The sequence below is a fragment of the Protopterus annectens genome, chromosome 14.part0, assembly GCF_019279795.1.
Source record: "Protopterus annectens isolate FY-2018-M chromosome 14.part0, PAN1.0, whole genome shotgun sequence".
In the NCBI taxonomy this organism is placed as follows: domain Eukaryota; kingdom Metazoa; phylum Chordata; order Ceratodontiformes; family Protopteridae; genus Protopterus; species Protopterus annectens.
Window position 1 is genome coordinate 129,527,271 of NC_056748.1, and position 24,801 is coordinate 129,552,071.

The 24,801-nt window shown below is 36.8% G+C and overlaps 1 protein-coding gene across 1 annotated transcript in view; it reads right to left on the bottom strand.

The window, feature by feature from the left end:
• Positions 1-24,801, bottom strand: part of LOC122788632 (guanylate cyclase 2G-like) — a 699,012-nt gene that overhangs the window by 585,320 nt on the left and 88,891 nt on the right. Inside the window, 1 exon segment of the mRNA XM_044055531.1 lies at positions 8,174-8,522. Within this exon segment, the coding sequence (XP_043911466.1) occupies positions 8,174-8,522 (349 nt within the window).

Sequence of the window (24,801 nt, forward strand, 5' to 3'; positions counted from 1 at the left end):
ACTGCACTTACTAACCAACTGATGTACTGAACTACTCGGTTAATCAGACAGTAAAATAAAGCTACCTTAATTCACATGTCTCCATCTGTTCTGGGACCACTCTACCTTGTATATCATTAGTAAGTTGTTGTATTGCTAAAAACTTAAATTGGTAGTCTCTACATTGTTCCTCATGTTTTCTAAGAGTGTTGGTCTTAACTCCTTTTGTAATGTCAGACACATGTTCATAAATCCTATTTTTAAACACTCTCACTGTCAGACAGTCCTTCCCTTGGGGGTGGGATTTCCCCCTTCTTCCAGTTGGTGTGACCATGGAGTTGTTATATATAAGTTTAGATAGGAGGGGGGACTTGCACCCCCTACAGCAGGGCCCTGTAATTTTTTTTAATTCTGGCTGCATTCCTCAGCTGTGTAAACAATGCACAATTTAGATGAAAAGCTGAGCAATTAAATTAAAGGATGCTGCTACAGCAGACAATAAAAGCATGCTGGGTGTTTTTTTTTTTTTTGAGTGAAGACTACACATCAGTATGCGTTGCAGAAAGCAATGTTTAAATTGATAAACACGTGCATATCAATGGTGTATAATACTAATCTGCTAATAAAAAAAGTGGCAATTGTAATTGTTAAACGTGTATGCTGCAAATGAGATTCCAGTAGGATTTCACTTACATATACTGATAATTAATTTGTCTGCATTATGCACTAAGTGGTACCACAGCAAACTGTACTATACTACGAAAGATGTTGCAATGTAAAAATGAAAATGAAGTAGGTCAGCACTGCATATGGCCTACTACTTTCAGTTATAAAAACAGGACATATGAAAATCTAGTTATGGAACAGACTATTGGTTATTGGTTTGGTTTTTTATAGGTTCATACTAGGCTATCTGCCCTAGGGCATTTATAAGCCTAGCCAGAATGTGTTTGGCTTTCGCCACCCATTTTAAATTTATTTTGCTATGCCCTTTTTTTTTTTTTTTTTTTTTTTTTTTTGTGCACTTGTACATTGTAGCACCTTTAGCAATAATCTAACAAGCACATTTTAACAGCTGTGTACTATTTGCACATTCAGATTCATAAGATGTTGTTCTTTTTAGTCATTTAATTCATTGCCTTCACAATTCTAGGTAACCTCAAAGACTTTATCAAGAGAACTGTCTGTCCACTACTGTTTCCTTAAATCTTGTAAATTCATATTCATTACTTTATTAATACTGTCTACCCACCTTAGCTTTTCTTAGGGTCTACTATGAAATGTCAACTTTTTGAAAGTGGAAATTCTGAAAGGATGAAAAAAAAATGCCAGAAATTCAAAAAGTTAAAAAAAATCAATTTTTTTTCAGGGGGTAAACCTTCCTGCACCTCATAAATTTATATATACTAAATCCATGGACACATCAACACAAAGAGGACAGAAATCTCCCTAAAGAAGTGAATCATTGTCTGTGTAGAATTCAAAAACCCACCAGCAATGGTTTCTATGGAAAAAAAAACATTCTCTGTTATGCCATTGTCCATTTTTTGAAAATGGAATACACTCTTTTAACCAGTGCAGTAGCTGTTGCTGCATTTTTCAGATTTGCTGGGAAATTATTTGAACAACTGCAACAGCATACTTTTACGGGATTAACATGCAAACTGCATAATTTTGTAGGATTTTAATCAATTCAGCTGGAATTCCATCATTTCCTTTAGCTTTATTGTTAGCAAGGAATTTAAGGCCCATTTGGCTTCACTATAAAGGATGCCTGACTTTAGATCAGAGAGCATCCCACTATGTTTTTTGGTGATGATAGGGTCCTTTTTATTTAGATCTTCTGATATTTGTGCTACCTCTTCTTAAAATATTCTGCTTCCCTGAGGTCCATCCCATTATTAAATGTTATCATGTCCATTTTTGCATGGAAGTAACCCTCAGATGTCTTGTCTTTTCCATTTGCTTATCTTCTTCCAGTTCTTTTCACTATGCCTTAAATATACTTTCTTATCTCTTCTTACTATTCTCTGGTATCTGGTACTCAGTTCAACAATTCTTCTGTCTCCATTTGGTCTTTGCACTCATTTTTATCTCAGCCACTTCTAAAGCCATTGCATACAGTCATTTTGCCTTCACAATCTTTTTCCTGTTTGAAATTTTTTTTTATTGCCACCTTCTGTTTAATATTGTGATTTTCTGTCCATAGTTATTCAGGCACTGTAGCCACCAGTCCATTTTATCCATTAAATCTGATCTTTGACTTCACTTGACATATGGCTGACCTGGGGGCTTTTGCTGTTTCTTTAATTTTGCTTTAAACTTTTCAGGGAAAAGCTAATTGTCCAAGCATAATTTTTTAAAGCTGGTTATCAACTGCTAGATGACTTCAAACAATGGGACTATAATGACTCTGAAACTCATATTACCATGAATAAAATAAATACATTACAAGGGACTATAGGGAAACCCTTTTACTCTGACAATGCTTCTGTGAATAATGATTTAAATTCATGGAGAAGCAAAAAAAGGAAAGAGAGGCATGACACTAGAACTAGAGTTTTTATTAACTTATGATAATGACACTGAATTAATATGTAATATAATAAAAACTAACTGGAAAAATTTAACTAGTGATAACTTGATAAGTGAAACAGTGGGAGAAAGACCCTCATTTACATTTGAAACAGAAAAGAATCTTAAACAGCTATTATGTCACCGAAACCAGTTAGATGCCATCAATATTTATAAAAAAAGGGGACGTTTGCTTGCATGAAATGCAGTTCATGCAAACATATAGCTAAGAGGAATAATTTTCAAGACCCTAAAACTGGGAGATGTTATTATTTAAGAACTTACGCTGACTGTAGAACTAAAAATGTAGCCTATGTTGCCTGCTGTCAACTATGTACTTCTTATTATGTGGGCAAAACAAATCATCACTTTAAAGAAAGAATTTCAAAACATATAAGTGACATAAATCTCAAACACTACACAAATCCTCTATATAAACATACTGTGGGCAATGGTTCCCAAACATTTACATTTTCTGTGCTACAAGTTATTACAGAAAATGTAAGAGGGGTGACATAACTTTATGTACTCAACAAGCTGAAATGAAATGGATTGGGCTACTACAGGCAGACATGCCTCCTGGGTTGAATACATGTCTGCCCTTGAGACCAGCTCTGAAAGGGCGTTGTCTCAAAAATAGATGATGATTGGCCAGAAGTTCTGCTCTTCACAGAGGCTGGATGGTGAAGGGTGCTGTCCTGAAATCAAGTGGTGATTGGTTATTACACAGAATATATACTGAACAACATGGATAGACATTTCATGGATCTGAAGGACTTTTTTTGCTTGCCCAAATACGTTTATCCTTTGATGTCATTGATTTTAAGTTTTTAATTAAACTTTAAATATACATTTTTTACCTTCTTGCTTTTATGGTACAAGCCATGCTGGAGGAACTGCATATTCAATTTGGTATATATATATATATATATATATATATATATATATATATATATATATATATATTTTTTTTTTTTTTTGGTGTTATATCCAGAAGATGCTTCTAATCTTCACAGAACTGCTTGACAGCCTTTATTTAGCATTTGTAGTTGGAGCGTAAACCTGTATTATTGTTGAAATGCTGGTCTTTGCATCCCCTGACACTGTCAGCCTGGGTACTAATATTCACCTCTACTTTTTCAGTCACTCTGTCCAAGGGGACATCAGTACCAAAAAGCAGCTGTGGCTCACCGTCAGTCTCACTGCTACAGCATAGTGTCCTCCCTGAAGTAACCATCTCATCAGTCCTAGCTGCAAGTATGCAGTCTGTCTGGTTCACCCCAGGCTACCAGTCCCATATGCTTGTCTCCTAGCCTGACTGCGTGTAACTGCATAAGCACATGGTACTGCCTCGTCCAAATCCTTCCCTATCAGGAAGTCTGCAGGATGGTAGTTTGGTACCCTTGTTGTCTCATGACAACCTACTATTGGCATTTTGTCTTTCCTACTTACTGGCTCTCTCACCTTTTGTTCCCTACCTTGCCTTCGTGGACATATGTATGCCACATGGCTCCACTGGTTGCATTCAAAACATTTAACCCTACGTCCTGGACATGTTCCTGGACTAGTGGCTTCCCTTGCTACTGGTAGATTCTGTTGGGGCAGTCTGTGCTGCCCACCATGGGTTCCTTTAGACCCATGAGCAGTACTGGCAGTCCTTTTCCTGTGCAGAGATGCCCTGCTTGCTAGGTAAGGTCTCCCTTCTTCTCCAACCCATCTGAAGTAGCACATTGTCTATCACCTGAGATACTCATGTCCTCAGGCAAAGTGCTAAGGACTTGCTCCCTCACCAAAAGGTCTGCCAGCCCTTCAAAAGTGGTGACCAGACATCCACTCACTCACCCATGAAAATAAGTGTTCAGTTCAGCAACATATTCACACACACTTTCATCTGCCTTGCGTCTATGCTCACAAAACATTTTCCTTTAAGTTTCAGGTGTTAGCTTAAAACATTCTAACAAGCAATACTTAACAACATTGTAATTAAAACAGTCAACATCAGACATGTTAGACAACACAGTTGCAGCTTTACCATGGAGTAAGGGGGTCAGGAACCGTACCCAGAGCCTTTGGTCAACATCATAATGTTTACATACCCTGTCAAACATATGAATGAAACTATCAAAATTAGCCCATCTTTAAACTGAAGAAATTTACTGACCTTTTGTGCTTCTGGATTCCAGTTACTCCTTTCCCCATTACCTCCATGACTCTGGCAAAGAGTCAGCATCTCCCTCTTATGCTGCCTCTGCCTCTCCTTTTCCTCAGCTTAAAGGCATAGCAGTTTCTCATTCTCCTCAGCCTGCAGATATCTCAGTCTCTCAGCTGTTTCTGTTTCCAAACACCTGGCCTCCAACTCAAGTCTCTTTAACTCCAGATGGATTTTTAAGTCCTCTGCAGAAAGGTTGAGCTGTCCATTCTCTGAGGGTGGTATATCTCCACTGCCAGTCTGATCGTCCTCCTGGTTGCTATTTTCTGATGCAGCTGTGACCAAAGCTGCAATCATGTCTGCCTTAGTCAGGTTTCCATGCACCAGTCCCCTAGCCTGGCACATCTCAGCCAGTTGGCTCCTTGTCAGCTTTCCGTACTCCTATGCTGACATGCTGCCTGCTCTTCCTGACTAACTAAGCTAACAAAAGACATAAAACAATTGTGATCTGAACTCTGAGTATTTACTGCATGGCTGATTTAGAGTACAAAATACTTTCAGTGATCACTGTACACAAGCTACAGGAATTCACTCTACCCACACCACTACAAGCCAATTAATATTTGTCAACCAATTAATATATAGTATGAATATCCTACCACTACCAAACAATTAATATGTGATGCCCGTGCACTGGCCCAGCAATCAAGGAGCCTCAATCCTTACAATTAACACCAGTGAGGGGCATCCATATAGGGGAAAGGATAATAAATACACACACAGTAAAGTACAATTTCCCTTAAGAGCACACAGAGATCACAGTCAGTCTGGGGCTGGTCTCCTCCTTTCTCTCCAGGTCCCCAATAAGACTCCCCGCTGGCACAGCTATACGGTCCAGATCTCAGCCTAGTGGGCAAGCTAAATCCTCCAGCACCCTCTCTGTCCAACCAGTGCTTCGTGTCCCTGCCCAAGTAACTGACACACACACACACACACACACACACACACACACACACACACACTTTGAGATAAGAGTTTATACAACCACGCAGACATTCCTAGGGAAGGTTGGCACAGGTTCTCCAGCTGTGCCCCTTTTACCCAGACTATATGGTAGTACCAGCTGCCACCACACACTAATATTTACCAGCTACTCAAGGGCCCTTAAAAGGGTGTCCAATTATTATTGTGCAATATTATTATCCAAATGGTAAGTGTAACCTAACAGTCAAGACTTATTTGGAGTGACTTGGTACAGCATCACTATATACATGTAATGTACTCTTGGAGCTTAAATTATCTCTACACAAAACAGCCACAGTTGAAATGTTTAAAAAATATTTAATAATAAATAATAAAAACACAAGACAATACTTCTTACTACACAGTGCTAGTCAAGAGTTCAGATATCACAGAGAAATACATAAAATAATACCGCAGAAAAGTTCTAACATCAACACAGAAAAACAGTCTAATCTTCCTAATTCCTAGCTATTTCTAAGAGAAAACACAGTTCTAAATAACTTGCATATAGAGCAAAGCAGTGCTGTGATGTTGGATGTTATGACAAAATGCTCAGAGTGCTCTGATTTTTCTCTCTTTAAATGGATAACACAGAGCTGCTTCACATGACATCATTCTTCATACTTCTCTGGTATTCCCAGGCTAACAGAACCTACATTTACATTCTTTACACCTGGTCAGAAACCAGTGCAATAAAGGATATTTATACATGCAAATTCTAGCCATTAACTCTGGACTTAAAACAATAGGCAGGATGCCTCCCTCTAGACATATCGGCTCCGAATTTTGACATCAAAGAATTGACTTATCAGCTTTGTTACAGCAGAGTGCACTGTTGTTACACTTTTGCAGTTCAATATCCAATGCAGTCTTTTCACATTTAAGAGAACTAACCTGTGGCTTGCATTAATATTTACAAATGACAGAATTAACTACAAACTTCTATCTGGCTAGGTTGGCAGCCTTCATTTATCTTCACAACATTTCTCATAACTAAAATGTATACCTATGTTGTATGCCCAGTCACTGATCTGTCTCATAAAAGAATTGAAATGCTCCATACAAATTTGGTATGCTGTTCATACTGGTGATGGATTGCATTAGCAAACAGGTCGGAGGGGTCATATCAACAAAGTTGCTGTATGCAGACAATGTGGCATTACAGGCAGACTCTGATCAAGAACTTCAACAAAGGATAGGGAATGGAATGCAAAACTGAAGGTACATGGGATGAAATTAAGTACAGATAAGACAGTGGTAATGGTAGCAAGCAGGGGAAATCAGAAGAAACTGAGAACTGAGATAAAAGGGAAGAAAGTGGAACAGGTTAACAGCTTCAAGTATCTGGGAGGGGTGGATGAGGAGAAGGGAAGTCTGAATGAAGAGGTCAAAGCTAGAAACAGACTCAAAAAAGATGTTAATGAAGAAAGTATCACCAGTGAGCTGGGAAATTGCCCTACTAATTGCCCTAATTGGGGGACTTTCTTGTTCCTTCTTTCCTTCCTTCTTTCTCGTTTAGAATTTACCTGAATATTAATAACCTGACACTGATCACCAACATAAATGTTTTTTCTGTGGATTGGGGTTACACTTACTTGACTGAGTGCACAGCTGAGTGAGGGGTCTTGTCAGTATCACAACCAGCTTACCATTCAAGTGATCATATTTGCATATGATTCAGGGTTGCTTGCAGTTCAGTGGTTTACTTTACTGATATGGCTGGGTTGGCTGTGGCATTGTAATTAAACCGGAGAGTCTCAGCCTCAAGTACTTATTTTTAGTTGTTTTGTGAGTTTGAGGTATGTGTAGTCCATTCATAAAGATGGGTATTAGGAGGAATGTGTCACAGTAAAGTAGACATACATTTCACTCATTCAGTTTTGCTTATGATCAGTTTTATTAGCGTAGTTAGGTTGTACGTGGCACTCATGAACTGCTGTTAAGCTCATTTTTGCTATACATTTTTATCTGCATTGTTTGTTTGTGTCTTTCGGTTTTTCCCGGTTAGGGGTCACCACAGCGGAACTCCAGTCCGCTAATGATTGGCAGTAGAGTTTTACGTGCTGGCTTGCCAGGCCTAACGCACAACCTTCAACGAAGGAATGCCTGTTCACGAATGTCACCACACAGAAGATGCTCTAACTGAGAATCGAACAGGCAACGTCTAACTGTGAGGCGACAATGCTACCGCAGCACCACCACCGCATATCTGCATAACAAGTAAAAAATATCCAAGTGTAAAACTGGCATATTAATTGACTTTTAGAGGGGTGTCTAGCATATAAATCCCCAAGCTAATAGATTTCATTGTGACCAAGAGTCTAAAGAAATGAAAGGAGTTCTTGAAAGGATAAAATGTTAGAAAATGCTAATATGAATTTCCGTATTTGCTTTTTCTTTGTAATTATGATTATTATACACTCTGTAAAGCTCTGCTATATAACCTACTTCTGGCAACAGAAGAGACATGTTTGAGGTTTTCCTGGTGAAGGGTAGTATTCCTGGTATCATATTTTACTCTTGCAGTGACAGTGAAGTTCTCTTTCAGCTGCTTTTCTACAACATTCCATAGTTCCTCTATTTTGTCCCATGTAGAGCTGTCAGAAGCACCTCCAAAGAGGGCAACATGTTTCCACTTGAAGTATGCAAGGACTTTTTCAAGGGCTTCAGCCATCCTCTGAAGAGGAGACACCAGTTTCACGTAGGTGTCATACATCACAATGTTATCCAGCTTCTTGGACTGACCGATGAATCCAAACATTGGAATGTTCCACTGAGAGGCCAGCAGGCCTGTTACCTACATGATAAAAGAGAAGTTAAATCATCAGTTTCCTGTTACAGAAGGTAATAAGACATATTTTTTGTCATAAAACTGAAGCTGATCGTAGCTTTTACTTATGTATAAGTATTGTAAATAGTAACTCTTTTTAAGAACCTGCATTTATATGAACCTAAAGTTGTTAAAATAATATTTTTGCAGGTAAAAAAATACCTCATTGCTGTTCATTTAGGTAGAAGGCAGAATACAATATGAGGTATAAATGATACACTCATGTCTTTTATACAGCAGTGTCACAAATCACAACTGAGTAGTTATTAATTTTCCCCATTAACATTATGACTGTATATGTTAATCCTTGTCCAGTGATATTTCATGTTTTACCCTGATAAGGAGAATGCCTTGATTATTGGAAATAGTAAGTGTTACATTGCTACATAGAACAGAACGTGAAAATGTATTGTTTGTCATCCCAAGACAGACAAACAGGAGTGCACACACAAACATAGACACACACACACACACACACACACACACACACACACACACACACACACACACACACACACGCACGCACGCACACGCGCGCACAAACACGCACGCACGCACACACGCGCATGCGCGCGCGCACACATAGACACACACAAACACGCACGCACGCACACACGCACACGCGCGCGCGCGCACGCACACACACTTTAATAACTTGAGTTACAGTGGTATATTTTAGTTTTTTGACTAAAGCTTGCTGAAAGCAGTTATTTTCATTAATTTTATTTTAATTTGAAAATTTTCATAGTGAGTGATCCTTAGAGTAATTTTCCAGCTACATTTAAGCGGACCCCAACATCAGTGTAACTATTTCATTTCCATAATGGTAAAGAAATAAATCATTAAAGTACGCGGCAGCTCTTAATATAACTAGAAAACGGAACCATCAAAATATTTATAAACATAAAAAGTGACCTGTCAGGCTTAACATTACAATTCCTGAATGTTTAAAAATAAACTAAAGTGTAAGGCTGTGCTACAATTAATATATGCATAATGCATAGAATATACCTGGACATACATTTTATGCATAAGTATCAGATTTAATAAAGAATACAAAGATGTGCAGTGAAATGGTATATACTGCCTTTACAAATGTTAAGGAAGGTGGTGTACTTGCAGGAACTGTGATCTTTTTAGCGTAATTCCTGTTCTGCTGTCATTCAGCAGATGATATATTAAACTAAATTCAGAGAAAAAAATTATTTTACAACTAGTAACCCAAGATAAAATCTTAAAGCTTTTACCTGTTTCTTAGCTTATGTCATGTCTATCATGTTTCCCTTGGAAAATTCTATTAATGGTGCAAAAAATATATTCAAAATGCTGATAACTACATTTGTGATATTTATGTTTGTAGAGATTATGGAATTAAGCTCTGCTGCTAGTTGTTCAGTTTTGTAGACAGACCAGATTTCATGCTGTCATGCTGTAAATGTTATAATTACATTAAAAAGTACACTGAACTGATACATAAAACCTTGCAACTGGCCAAAACATTAATGAGAAAACGGCAAGAGAAGTGTTTGCATATAGAGCTGTGCCAAAGTGTAGCGGGATAGAGCCCTAACTATGGCACAAGTGACTCTTTTTTGATTATCAGCAACGGCATCTGAGGAAGGGCATGGGAATGATGGGCGTACTTACCCTGGTGTGAGGTCATGTGACTAGGTGCTCCTCATGTTAGATCCCTGATGGAGGTTGGGGACGGGTGGTGAGCACTATCCTAAGTGGGAATAAGTGGGTGACATTGGTTGAATCACCACAGAGGCAGGATGAAACGTTGCACATCTCCATTGCATGTACATCTATCGGTCGCTTACAGATGTGCATAAGGGAAAACGGGCAAGTTAGGTCTTAAGTGAAAATATCCCTCATCAGCATTATGATGTTGCACCAGAATATTTCATTCTCTTCACTGGCCCCAAACATGAGGCAGACTAATTCTGGGAGTAGAACAACAATGCCTGGTCGACCCTTAGAATGAGGAGAAACACCAGCAGCTGCTGATGATTAGCTGCAAAGTGGAAAAAGGCTGCAAAAATGTTTGCACATTATGTGGCAAAACTTAAAACAAGAAAAACTGTCTTCTGCATATTAGAAAGTAGCTTATCGACCAACTCATCTCTCCAACTCCCCTCACCATGTGAGGCTGCTTGAACTAAGGCATACAGACTAAGCTCCTATTATTCTGTCAATATTGTCATACATGGGAACTTCGAAGGGCAATAATCAGTTCAGGATCATTGTGTTGGAGATACATTACTGAATCCTCACACACAGAACAAACAGGAGTTGTTCAAGGAAACAGAGGTCACTTTAGTGAAGAAACAGAACAGATTTCATTTTTATCTGAAAAATGTAGAAGCTTATTTTTCAAAATGCTTTAGTAGTCCTATCAGGAACATAATGAAATGAGACAGTAGCAGAATACAGTATGATGTGATTTATGCATAATTCATTAACTGCACTTTGTCAGTCTTACTTTACAGTTTACAGCTTAGCCAATGGCTGTCTTCTTTTCCCACTCTTCACCAGTCAGAGGTGTACAACGATTTTCTGAAGGATAGATTACTCCCATGGCTATAGTAAACCATTCAAGTGGCAGCAACTGCAGAAGCATGCCTAGTCAGTGGATCTTTGTCTGAAAACGTGTTCGTACTACTTGAAAACCTTCCAGTGTTTTTTTTTAAATGTAGCTTAATGTGAAAACAGATCTTTCACAAGGAGTTGTCTGACAATCTATAAGCATCTGCAGCAGTATTTTGTAATAGTGCATGAGGCACAATAATTAGAAATGGGGGAGCTTTTACTCCATCACCATTATTTTGTTAGGTAAAAATGAAAGCAAGAAATAACTTTTAGTGCAAAATGCACTAATCTGGAAATAAATAATTAAATTAGTTTTGCTGCAAGAAGGTACAATTTTCCAAATCTTTTGAGCTTGCATTTGGCATTTATTTATTTATTTTTTTGAATTGTGTACAATCTGTACTCTAACTATCAAATCTTTTTCCATAGAATAAGTGAGGAGTACATGTGATCTGATGGCAGACAAATAATGATTCATACATTTCTTAACCATTGTGCCCAGGGAAACTTCCATACAGCCAATACATAGTCTTTAAAATTTTAACAAATGCCATTTAATTCTGGTTTCGTATTTTAAATGCATTACTTCTTCTTGAGAATTCGGCCTTACTAAATAAAAGACGGAAAACCCTTGTACTTTATATTCAGGGCTTGAGTTCTATTACGGAACAACAGAACTGCTTAAAGACCAATGAAACTTTATTTCCTGAATTTTGCCTTTGTCTTATCCTAGTCCATTGGTCAGGTGGTTCTGTGGTAGTCTAAACCTTTCATGAGCCATCGGTGTTCTTCATTGGACAGAAATGATTCCCAGAGCTGCAACAATGTTTCTTTGCTTTGCACCAACAGATGGCCATTGGATCTCATCTCAAGAAATTCCTAGTCATGAGACAAGACTGTCAGATGACTTTCCCCACACATTTTTCTTGCTCTACTCATCATATTTGTGAGATCTCTGGGAGAAAGTTATAAACTGTCCAGAAGGGACATGGCGCATTTCTTTATTACACTGCTTATTTTGTCATGTAGCACTCAATGGTCAGCCACTTCATTGTCCTTTGTCACTGCCGAACACTTCTCTCTATACCCACTCTATTCCATTGTCCACCCCATGGTAGTCTAAATGTATAATTCTCCCATGACCTACTAAATGTCACCTCCATGCTAACACATCTATACCTCTCAAACCTTTCACCCTCATGTGTCCTTCATTTCTTATAGACCAACCATCTTTCCAGTGCTGCTGCTAAATATAAGATTAGTATTTCTATCTCACTTATCACTTAAGTGCACTCTTTCCTTCCTTCATAGCTGCAGTTCCTTGCTACTAATGTACTTCTATATCACTGCCTACCTCCATCTCTGCAAGTCCATGCTGTCAATCCTCCCTTTAATGGGCCTTTCCATATTTCCATTAGAATGGCTTCCGCATCTCTCTTTTGTTCACTGTTCCCCACCTGCCCGGGGTTATTATCAAATCACTTCTATAAGAATGTTTAGTTCTCTGTGATTAGGAAGGGTAGATAAGGTCCAGTTACGGTGCCATTGTTATTATGCTCTTGCTGTAACAGTAGAACATAGAGTTATATCTCAGTTTCAGCTGCTGGCCCGAGTTAGATAATAGATGATCCCATTATATGCTCCTATGTCCATGCCAATTTAATTATATTCACAATGGGTATGGGAGAATCTTTATGGGTAGATATCATTATAAAGGGGAAAATCCATTTTGATAATGATTTCTCTTGCCTCCGTCCCATATGTGCAAGGATTGCAGTCCATTCTGTCACTTACTCAAACCGGAGGGTATTAAGTTTTCTCTGCGTTGCTCTACTATACCATGTTTCAAGCACTACAGAGAGTTTGTGATTAGATAACACCATACTTTTGTGTCACTAGTAGTACAAACAAAGATTCAGGGATGATGGCTGCTATCTAGGCTACTGTGATCTATACCAAAATAAGAGTCATGCCTGAAAGACACATATTCCTACAGGAGATGCAGCAGTAGAGGTTCACCAAGGTATGAATCAGAGCAGGTGCTTCCATGGCTACCAGACTGTATGGCAGGTTTTTGTTAACCTTTTAAACAACTATGTTTCCGTTGTGTAGCATTTAACTGTAAAGTTAACCTGAGATGGAGGCTTTCTAACTGACACTGGAGACAATCATTTGAGTAAATAGACTTTCAAGCAGAATTGCAGTATGTTCTCCAAGCTTTTCCGCAGAGTTTCCATGGTTTTATTTTTAAGCAGACTTTTAGTTTATGGCAACTGTTCATGGTTGCCTGGGTAATAAAATAAACTTTCATGTCTTCTTTGTCTTTGTGTTAGAATGAAATATTTATTTAAATTAAAACAGGAATTGATTTCTAGAACCACTGTATGCTTATCCATAACATTGTAGGAGCCAGGTTTTGCAACCCAGACAGGTGGGGAGCAGGTTAAACAAAGATAAAGTCGGTTCTCTTTTTTTCTTTGGCATGATCCTGAGTTTGCATATGAAGCCTCTCTAAGCTGCAGTCATAATGATCATCAGCCCCCTTTTTCACAGTTTCTACATGGGGCCGTGGTGCTGTGTCAACTGTTACCAATTTATTCAATGCCTCTTTCCTGCCTTCTTGGGCAGTCATGCCTTATTGTCACTGGCCTTCTCTCACACAATCCATTCACCTCTTTGCTAGTCACCCTCGTTTCCTCTTGCTTTATTCCTTTCTGACTGAAATCTTCTTCACAGCATTGTTTTCTGCTTTCCTGCATATGTAACCAAACCACCATAACCTGTTCTCTTTGACCTTCTCTGCAACTAGAGCTACCTGGGCTTCTGCTCTGGTGTCCTCATTTCTTCATTTGCTCCACACTATGCATCTTACAAGACATCTCAGGCACTTCATCTCCATCACATCTAGCTTCCTCAACTGCACTGCCTTCACTGCCTAGGTATCTGTGCCATAGACTGATACTGGTCACATTTCTCCTTTGTATGCCTTACTTTTCAGTTTCTTTGGCATTCTTCTTTCACACACTACCCCTGACACTATGTGCCAGTTGACTGCAGCCCCATTGATTTTAGCTTTGACCTCCTCATTCAGACTTCCCTTCTCCTCTTGTTCCACTATTTTCCATTCTATCTCAGTTTTCAGCTTATTCTGATTTCTTCCATTTGCTGCCATAACAGCTGTTTTGCCTGTACTCAGTTTCATCCTGTGCCTTCAGTTTTTCATTCCATTCCACTATCATTTGCTGAAGTTCTTGCTCAGAGTCTGCCTTTAATGTCACATCAACTGCATACAGCAGCTTTGCTGATCTGTCCCTTGTGACCTGTTTGTTAATGTAGTCCATCAATGATATGAATAGCAGTGGGCTCAGATGTGAGCGCTGATGTACATCCACTATGAACACTGTTCATACTTGTGCCTTTGGGTCCACTTACGTTACCTACACTAATTCTACCAATGTTTTGGGGACTTCAAACCATTATAAGGCTGTTCAAATCAACTTTCTTGGGACCTTGTCATATCCTTTCTCCAAGGCTAGGAATGCCCATTTGGCATTTTTCATGATTTCTAGCTTCTTTTGAACTATCTGTCTTATTACAAACATCAGGTTGGCTGTGCTGCATCCTGATATGAATCCAAACTGCTCATCTCCTATCTTACTTTCTACTAATATATGTATTTGTTTATCAGTCATTCTCATCAGAACTTTCATGCAGTGTGACAGGAGTTTGATTCCTCTGTACTACCCATAGTTATGAATGTCCCATTTGTTCTTGAACACTGGCACTAGTATGCTTATTCTCCAGTCTCTGGGACATGCCTTTCTTTCCGTACTGCCGAGTACTCTCCAGTGCCATTTTGTTCTGCTAATTCAACCAATGTCTTGGTCATATCTGCCATGACCTCATCTGAGCCTGCTGCATCCTGATCTGAATCCAAACTGCTCATCTGTATCCAAATTATAGTATCAGATCTAAATTAAAGTGCTGCTACCCATTCACAGTACAGTAAAACTAGCTTCTACTTCTTCTTGTTTAACAGGCTGTATGTAGCTAAAATGTAGGTCATAAGTACTGGTGCTTTTATGCTGATGAAGTATGATCAGCAGAACTATACAAACCACTCGTAGACTCAATGAGAGGATGTTATGCTGTATTTAGAACTGAGTTCACAACATGGTAATTAATTAAAAGGACAGCCCATTCATTGCTTAAAATTCAAACACCGTGACTAAATATTTTTGTCCAGCTACTATTTTTTTTTTCTGTTCACTCACCACAGAGTGGGACAGCACAAATGCATAACTCTCAGTTGTTATTTATATGTAACTCAGCCTGTAAAAAATATTTCGTATCACTACTTATATAAGTTCTACTGTGAAAACCATTACATTACAAGCACTAAGAAGGATTCCTCTTTATGGCCCTCTGTTATGATTTTGAAAGGCCAGTGCTATGATTTTAATACTTAGATGCTTAGAGGTATGAGCAAGCAAAAGACAGGCAACTAACTTTTTAGCTGTCTTCTGCTTGCTTTTCTCCATAGAGTCATAAGCAAATACAAGGCTATTAGTTTGTAGACTATTACACGCCTTGCCTATAACCAGAGGTTAGTATCAAACCCTGTACCTTGTGTGTGCGACATAAAGACCTTAACTACTATGCCAACCCTCCCTCAAAGATGGGACCTTGGTTTAACATCTCATCCGAAGAATGACATATTCAGGAGAGCAACACCCTCTTATGCTGCATTGGAGTGTCAGCAATTCATCTACCTCTCGTGGGAATACAGCTCATAGCCTTCTGCACCAAAGACTACTTGATGGTGTACTGTACTGCTTGGTGGAGTTTGCTTCTCCATTTTTAAAGCTAGTTTTAGCAAATAGAAACGCAGCAGTATAAGAAATGAATGCAGCAGCAGCAGTAGTAGAAGTAGTGGTTACCAGTACCTGAACCAGCTGCTGTGAAATAGGCAGGCAAGTGGACTTTACAACTACTGTGAAATCCACGTGAGCATCTGTTTCATAGAAATTGGACTAAATTCAAACAATCAAGAAAAACAATATGTGTATGTGTGTGTGTGTGTGTGCGTGCGTGCGTGCGTGCGTGTGTGTGTGTGTGTGTGTGTGTGTGTGTGTGTGTGTGTGTGCATGTGTATGTGTATGTCTGTATAGAAATCATTAACCATTTAAATTACTTATATTTTGGATGTAAAATACTTCCTCCAACAACAATCACATAGCCTACACCAACTTTGAAACATTAAGAACAAAAAGCATTTTACATTAAAATATTAATAAAATACACATATACTAATAATGCGATGAATTTAAAAAAGTTAACAGAAAGCTCATTTTCTAAGAGCAATAATGTCCAAAAATATATGAGTTACAGAGAATTATCAGATCTCTTAAGGGGCCGAAGGCTCTCCACTAGAGTAAGAAGAAATTATTTGGTGCCGTGTATTGTTGGTACATTTGATTTTGAAAATCAAGAGCTGTCAGTGAACTAAGCAACCGTAACGACCCGTGACCCCCACCCCCTATCTCAGAACGGACCAAAGGAGGGTGAAGCATGAAACATGAAAACCAGGTGATACAGTTACACCTTGAAATCATTGCAAACAATTTTTGTCTTTGTATTATATTTCATTACTGAATTAATTATTGGGTTAAATCCTCCAAGTAACTTCATTAGTATATATGTTTAGGTCTAACTTCAATTTTGACTATTACATATATTAGTTTCATAGTTTTAAGCTTTATTCTACACTAAAATTTATGACAAAAAATTACATTCCTTTAGGTTGGTATTTATAAATACTATTTTTAGTGATATATATTGAATAACAGTTTAACATTACAGGATATAATGAAGTGACTATAATAAAAGTGCTGTTTTTTTGCTGAAATTAGACTGCTTTGTGCAAAAAAGAAGATTTTAGGAGCCAAAAACTATGGTACACTGTTATGGTCAGTACAGTAATTTCTGGTTCAAGACAATGGCAGAAGCGGCAATGAAGAAGCCTCATAAAATGGACATGATATACTTCGTAAATAAAATAAAATTAAATAAATAAAATTAAATAAATAAAATCGATAAATTTCATGAAATTTAGCTTGTTCAAATGGACATTTTCAATAGATTTATAGCATTATAACTACTGTAATATGCAGATTTATTCACTTTGGCCCCGTAAGAACGGGTTTAGCTTTATACTGCCAAGGGAAAGATTACCAGTACTAAAAAAACAATGGTGCACTCCTTACCTTGACAAACTTAAAGTTACTTGAATACACTTGCAGAAGAACTATATAGTTGAAACAGTAGCAATAGAAGAGACTCATAAAAGCAGACATTTTGTTACTTTTCTTTATTCTTGAATATAATGAGCTTTTTGCTGTGGCCCATATAGATGTGGGAGATTAAGAATTTACTACAAATGAACATATATGTATATATATATATATATATATATATATATATATATATATACAGAGAGAGAGAGAGATGAATATAGATAGATCTATCTATATAGAGAGAGAGACTACATATAGATATATAGCTATAGCTTTAACTATAGATATAAACATAAATATATGGATATAGCTATAGATATAGATATCACAGTAACTGTGTGAATTTTGTTTCTTATTTTGGATGAGCACCATAAAAGTGTGCTTGATCATTAAGTTAAATTAACCCAGGTGAAAGTTATTACTTTAGTTTTAATCTAGTGAAAAAAAGGTCAGGGATTAAATCAATTGTGTGAAAAGTACTAGCCATTGAAAATGGAAACAGTAAGACAGTAGGGAGGGTACAAGCCTGTTTAAATGTTTGTTCACAATTAAAAATTCTGTTCAAGACCCAGTCAGAGGTATTGTTATACACACTGTCAATCTCAATTAAGAAGACTGCTGCTCCTTGGCCTATCATTTTGTTTTGTTTTTTTAGAACAGGGATAACTCAGCCCTTTTTCTGTGTCATCCACCAATCACAGGTTACTTTTGCAAGGCCATTTCAGCAGTATTCTCATCAAGGAACAGATGACCAACCAGGGTCATAATTCCAGTTAAGACTTACTTTGTATCAGTCAAATTCCCTTACACTATCATGGGTTTTTGATTGATATCTCCTAAAAGATTTGTACTCATTCTCACCTTGATTGACTAAACTGGAAAAACATAAACTAGAATGAATTACTTGATCTGATGAAGTTTTTGTAAACAAGAGAAAAGAGCCTCTCTTCTCAATAGTTTTTTTTTGTAAATGTATCAAAAGTTTTTTTTTTTATTTCTCATATTAAGAGAATGTTTCATTTTAATTATACCACCACAATCCATGGGTACTTCACCAGTATATTATAGAAACTTTTATGAATGTAGTGTTGTTCATTATTCCTGAGCCCCAAGCAGCAGACTGGATTCACAGCACAGCTTCCTACACACTGGTCACTCACTATTTTTATATTGCAAAGATCCAAAATTTATAGTTGCTAGTCAATAGTTAAAAGCCAAATCGATATTGTAACAGCAGCAGTAAATACTTTCATTCTCAGTTCTTTTACTGAAAAAAAGATATTCAATGTCCATTAATTAACTTCATTATTAATAATTCATAATCTTTATGGTGGGATTTGCCTTCATGAAAATAATAATAATAATAATAATAATAATAGTAGTAATAATCTTAATAATAATAATAATAGTAATAATCTTAATAATAATAATAATAATAATAATAATGTCTAAAAACCATAGGTAGAACCCAAACATAAAAAAACACACACTATTTACTTTATTATTTGGGTGTGTATGTAATAATTATGTTTTTAATGGCCTGAAGCAGTATTTCTACAGATTTATGTCATGGGTATTTTTTTTAACCATCATGAATACATTTTGGCCTTTTAAATGAAGAAACTTTGGATTTATTTGTAGTCATGGTTCTTATACAATTTGCCTTAGGTTGGTAGTTTACCAGTTATTTTGTTTTTTAAACCGTGAGTCATACCATTTATTTAGAAAATGAAGTGCCATTCATACCATCTTTTAGAATATGAAGTGCCATTCAAAATCTGCAGCATTACATAGATTTATTATAAAAGAAAAAAGTTGTATGACTAGCCTAGCTTTATCATGGGTATACAGGAAGGAGAAAGTACCACTAAAAAGAGAATTTTTCTGAGAAAATATTAAAATAATGCATTGTGCTTTCTTTCTACTGGTAAAATCATAAAGCAAAAAGGTGAATATTTCATGAGTTGAATAATGCTTAGGATAAAGACATCTGTGGCCTTTATTACTTTTTTTGTCTCCATTTTGATAATCAGATACTTCTACATGAACAATCAGCTTTTTTTCAGGGAAGATAAGCCTACAAGTTAGCTGACTTCCCCATAATCACATATTGTACAAGTAGGTTCTTTTCAGAGGGGAAAAGCCTAAATGGAGTGGCAATCCATATTAAGATGAACACATTCATCAGTGTCACACTGCTTGAACATGTTTCAACAACTTAGATGATATCCAGTTCACTTACTATACATCTTTTGAATATGGGAGGAAACTTGATTGCCTAGCAAAAACCCATGTGGACACAGAAACACCTACAGACTCTAGACTGAAGGTACCACATCTGAGAACTGAACTGTGGAACCATGTGCAAAATATGGTATCTCAATGGTAGTCTTTAGAATAATGTAGAAGTGGGAAAGCCACTTATCACCAACTGCCTCAGCAAAGTTACCTCTATGCTCTTCATCAGTCCTTCTACCATAAGTCCTTCCTTTGTCATGGATTCAAAAGCCAACAAGTAAGAAATAACCTGCTAGAAAAACAGTGAAAGGAAACCACTGATGATTCTGAATATAATATAACCAAAAATTATAATGGAAGAAAATAAATATGGAATTCACAATAACTTCATATTTAGGCCAAAGTATCTTTCAACTGGTTTTAAGTTCTTGATTTTCTTTCGGCTTTTCCCGGTTAGGGGTTGCCACAGCGGAACTCTGGTCTGCTAATGATTGGCAGTTGATTTTTATGGTGCTGAGGTGCCAGCCCGATGCCCAGCCTTCAACGAAGGCACGCCCATTCACATATGTCTTGCGAACACCACTCGACCACAGGGAGGACATGCAGACTCCACACAGAAGGCGCTCCAGTCGAGAATCGAACGGAACTGGTTTTAAGTATGGTAGGGAATTAGAGAACATGCACATTTCATAATACTTTATATATATATATATATATATATATATATATATATATATATATATATAACCTGCTACCTCCTTCTGCAGTGTTTAAAATTATGCCACTGACCTGTGTAAGTTTTATTAACAATTAACCAATTACTGTATAGTAGATATGTCTTTAGTGATAAATGTTGATTATTATTTCAGTAGCTGTTTATTGAGATATTTTATGTATCCTGGCTTGACTCCCTTGGTCATGTTACTTAACAATCCCCAAGAGTAACCAGTATGTTAATAACAAGGCATGTTAATATAATCTTTGGACCATTGTGAAACAGTGCTATTACAATATGACTGCATATGACAACATAGCAACTACTTTAAGTCATACTGCTGAAAAAAAAACAGGATTGACTCAGTAAGTAGATGTGTATGTGTGTGTGTGTGTGTGTGTGTGTGTGTGTGTGTGTGTATATATATATATATATATATATATATATATATCTTTTTTTGACTATCGACATTTGTATACAGTGTTTTTGTAAAGAGTAGAGATAGGAGTTTTTAGTTGGTGGAACAATTTTGTAGAAGTCATTGAGTAATAATGTATATCTTGAGGTGTTCACTACATAATCCTGAAATACTGATATCCCGAATTTGGTCAGGGGCTTTAGTGTATGTTAGTGTGTGTTTTGGCTGTGATGTGTGTGTGCAAGGGGCTGTGAAATGTGTGGCTGTGAGATACCTTTGTGAGTGTGACTGTGCGATATCAGAGTTAGTATATATAAGAAGGGGGGTGCAGGGTGACTTGCCCCCTTGCTTGTCTGTAGTGTAGGATTGTATGTTTGATTGTGGGGGGGGCATTGTGTGTATGTGTGTGCTGTATTTGTAGTGTAGGGTCACGGTTTTAAATTTAGCGGTTATGGCATTTTGGGATTTTAAGTTTTCGGGGTATAGAATTTCGAAATACTGAAATTCGGGATTTCAGTAATTCGGGATTCTATATTGAACCCATTTTGAGAGATACGTATAAATAATTCTGATTTCTCAAAAGCAAAGCTGAGAGGTCTTAATTATTTATATACCTTCAGAAACATAATTTCCCACTAATTGTTGAATCAGTTATAATTCCTTATAGTCTATAGATTTATAATACCTTTATACATACTTTTAAGTTTCAGGGAGAACTGAAGGAAATTCAGATTCTTCTGTGTTACAAACACTGCTTTTGTTTAACTTTCCTAATTTTTTTTATTTATTTATTTTCTAATTATAGCAAGTATAAAAGCTGTTCATGTATTTGTTTTAATTTAAAGAAAACTGGAAGTAATGCTTCATACTTTGAAAGTGGTGTTTTCACTTGATATCTCTAATTTTTTTGTATGAAGATATATGGTGGTCTGATGCATATTCAAATGGTTTTCAGTGTTGTTTGTACTAATGATGTGGGCAGTAAAGCATTGCAAGAGACATGTCAAAGACAGGACAGTTAACTTGTTGATTTCTCCTAAAACACATGCCATTCATATATGATAAAGTGTTTACACTGCAGTAGCTGTCTATTAAACAAATTTATTTTCTGAACCAAACAAGATATCCTAATTTCTCTCTCTCCAGAAGGAAGAAAATTATAGGCAAAGGAGTCCCCTCCCACAGTTTGATTATGGACTCCCACTAATTGCTGCTGAATCAAAAATAATCTAACCACTCTTCAAACTTCCTTCAATAATATCTGCAGCTTAATAAAATTGGTACATCAAAGGGAACATCACTGATAAATTTTCTGAAATTCTAAAACCACCCCTATCAGAGATATATATTCTTAATTGCATCCCTCATCTATAAATTTATCACCCTAAAATTATTTCCCTTCTTTGCCATGATATTGTCAGAGAGACAACCACCCTATAAAACCTATACTTGCTCCAACCAACTTCCCATAAAATAACCAATAATAAGATCATTGCACTCAACACTTATTCTCATTGGTAGACCCTGAAAGATGAGAATCACTTCTACCCCAAATAACTAAAAACTACCTAATAGGGAGACCCCTAAATTAAAATGCAAATGAAGCCATGTATATTCACTCACTTCAGCTATCTGCCCTGAATAAGCAAATGACAATTTGTCAACAACCTCTTTTTTTCATCATATCTCCTCAATTACTTCTACTCCATTGTTCTCTGGTCCACCCACTTCCTGCTCAGTTCCACTTTGCCACCCTTCTTTAATTCATCTGTTCTCCTCTGCACCCTTAAAGTTATACTCAACATTTTTAATTATAACCCAGTTTTGTCTTCACCCCTCTCTAACCCCTCCAACAGTATACTCCATTCTTGAGCCTACAGTAACTATGAATACTGCATATATATTTTTGTAGAGCTGTACTGATTCTCAACATACTCATTTGTATGATTACTCTACATATTTAGTAAATAACTTTTTTGCATTTGAATATTTTTGTCTAACAACACTATTAAATAACATGCAATCAAAAGGATAAAAAGGTCAGACAGCCAAACTTTTCGGTAAGCACTTTAAGAAAGATGCAGTCAAGTTAAAGTGATCACTGTGTAATACCTTAAATCTTCTGTAGTTGAGACCCATGGGATACATGCTAATGACTCTTCAGGACATACTAGTGTTTCAGCCAAATGGCTACTGAATGACCGTAATTTCTCACTTTTTAAGCCCTTATATAATGAATAGTCGAATATATGTTGATTAAACTTTTTTTTCTATAAACATCTACTCTGTTCACATATTAACATTTTTTTCTGTTGTCACCTTGTATCCGCAGGCTGAACGTGAAAAAGGTCCACAGGGATGTTCAATCCTAGTTAACAGATAAATAACTCTCAGACTAACTGCTGAATTAAAAGTTATGTCATCACTGAGCACTATCTGTGTGGAATTTGCATGTTCTCTTACTCCCTCCTCATGGGCATTATAGTGTCATTCAGAAACAATACTCCTTGAATTGATTACATTAAAATGTGTATAATACACACACACACACACACACACACACACACACACACACACACACACACACACACACATTTTATACACACACATATATATATATATATATATATATAGAGAGAGAGAGAGAGAGAGACAGATATATACATATACATATATATTTTATTTATTTATTTATTTATTTATTAATATTTGTTGACTGGGAAAGTCCACTGGGTCAGAGACCCATTTTCAGTGGAGGCCCGGGAAGAAAAGCTCCACAAGCAAAATACAAAGGAACACAATAATTAAACACAATGTGACAATGTTACTGATATGACAGGAAGAAAAAAAAAAACAGAATATATATACAACACTGAAGATATGACAGTTGAAACAATAAAATAAGAAGTTTACAATTGATTACTAGTGTTGCATCATTTCAATCTTTGTTGAGATTCCAGTCTCCTATATAGTAAGAATACACTAATAAATGTGAAGACTGGGGTTTTGCTAAGATTTTGTCATTGTAGTATTTGGTGAAGTATATTGTTTAAGGAGGTTTGTTTTTAAGGCAGGTACAGGATGGATTGTCTAGATAATGGTTTTAGGGCTGCCTTAAAACTTTTCGGGTGAGCAATCTGGGTTATTTCAGATGGAAGGTTATTCCATAGCTTAGCTATGGTATTGGAGAAAAGGCATTGTCCTGCTCTTTTGTTGGCTTTGGCTACTGTGAGCATCAGTTTACAGGAGGATCTTAGTGTTCTAGTGGGGGTGTATGTTTGTAGGATTGAGTTGAGGGCAGGGCAGTCATTTGGTTTAGAAATTAGTTTGTGGGCTAAGGTTATTTGGGTGTATTGTAGATGATGGAAAAACTACAGAGCCTCAAAAGAGTCCTGGTTATATATATATAGATATATATATATATATATATATATATATATATATATATATATATATATATATGTGTGTGTGTGTGTGTGTGTGTGTGTGTGTGTGTGTGTGTCTATGTGTGTGTGTGTGTGTGTGTGTGTGTGTGTGTATGTATGCATGTATGTATATATATATATATATATATATATATATAGATATATATATATATACATATATATATATATATATATATATATAGATATAGATATATGGAGCTACCTTGTATCGTCAAAAAAACACTTATGCGAAATTCACACCGTCAAGACAACGCATGTTATCAAACATTGGGAACATCACAATTTCAATATGGGAAATGAACCACTGGGCCACTGTGGTGAACTTTGCCCTTTTCTCTGCTATAGTGCAATCTCGGAGCTGGTATTTTTAGTTAGGTGGGTTGTGGGGGTTCACCCCTCACATGGGTGGATTTGATTTGCTTTCGTCTTTTTTTTTTTCTGTGTTCATGGACATGTAGTTCATTTCCCAGAGTGAAATTGTGATGTTCCAGGTGTTCGATAACATGCCGTTTCAGCAAAGTGGTCTCGACGTTGTGAATTT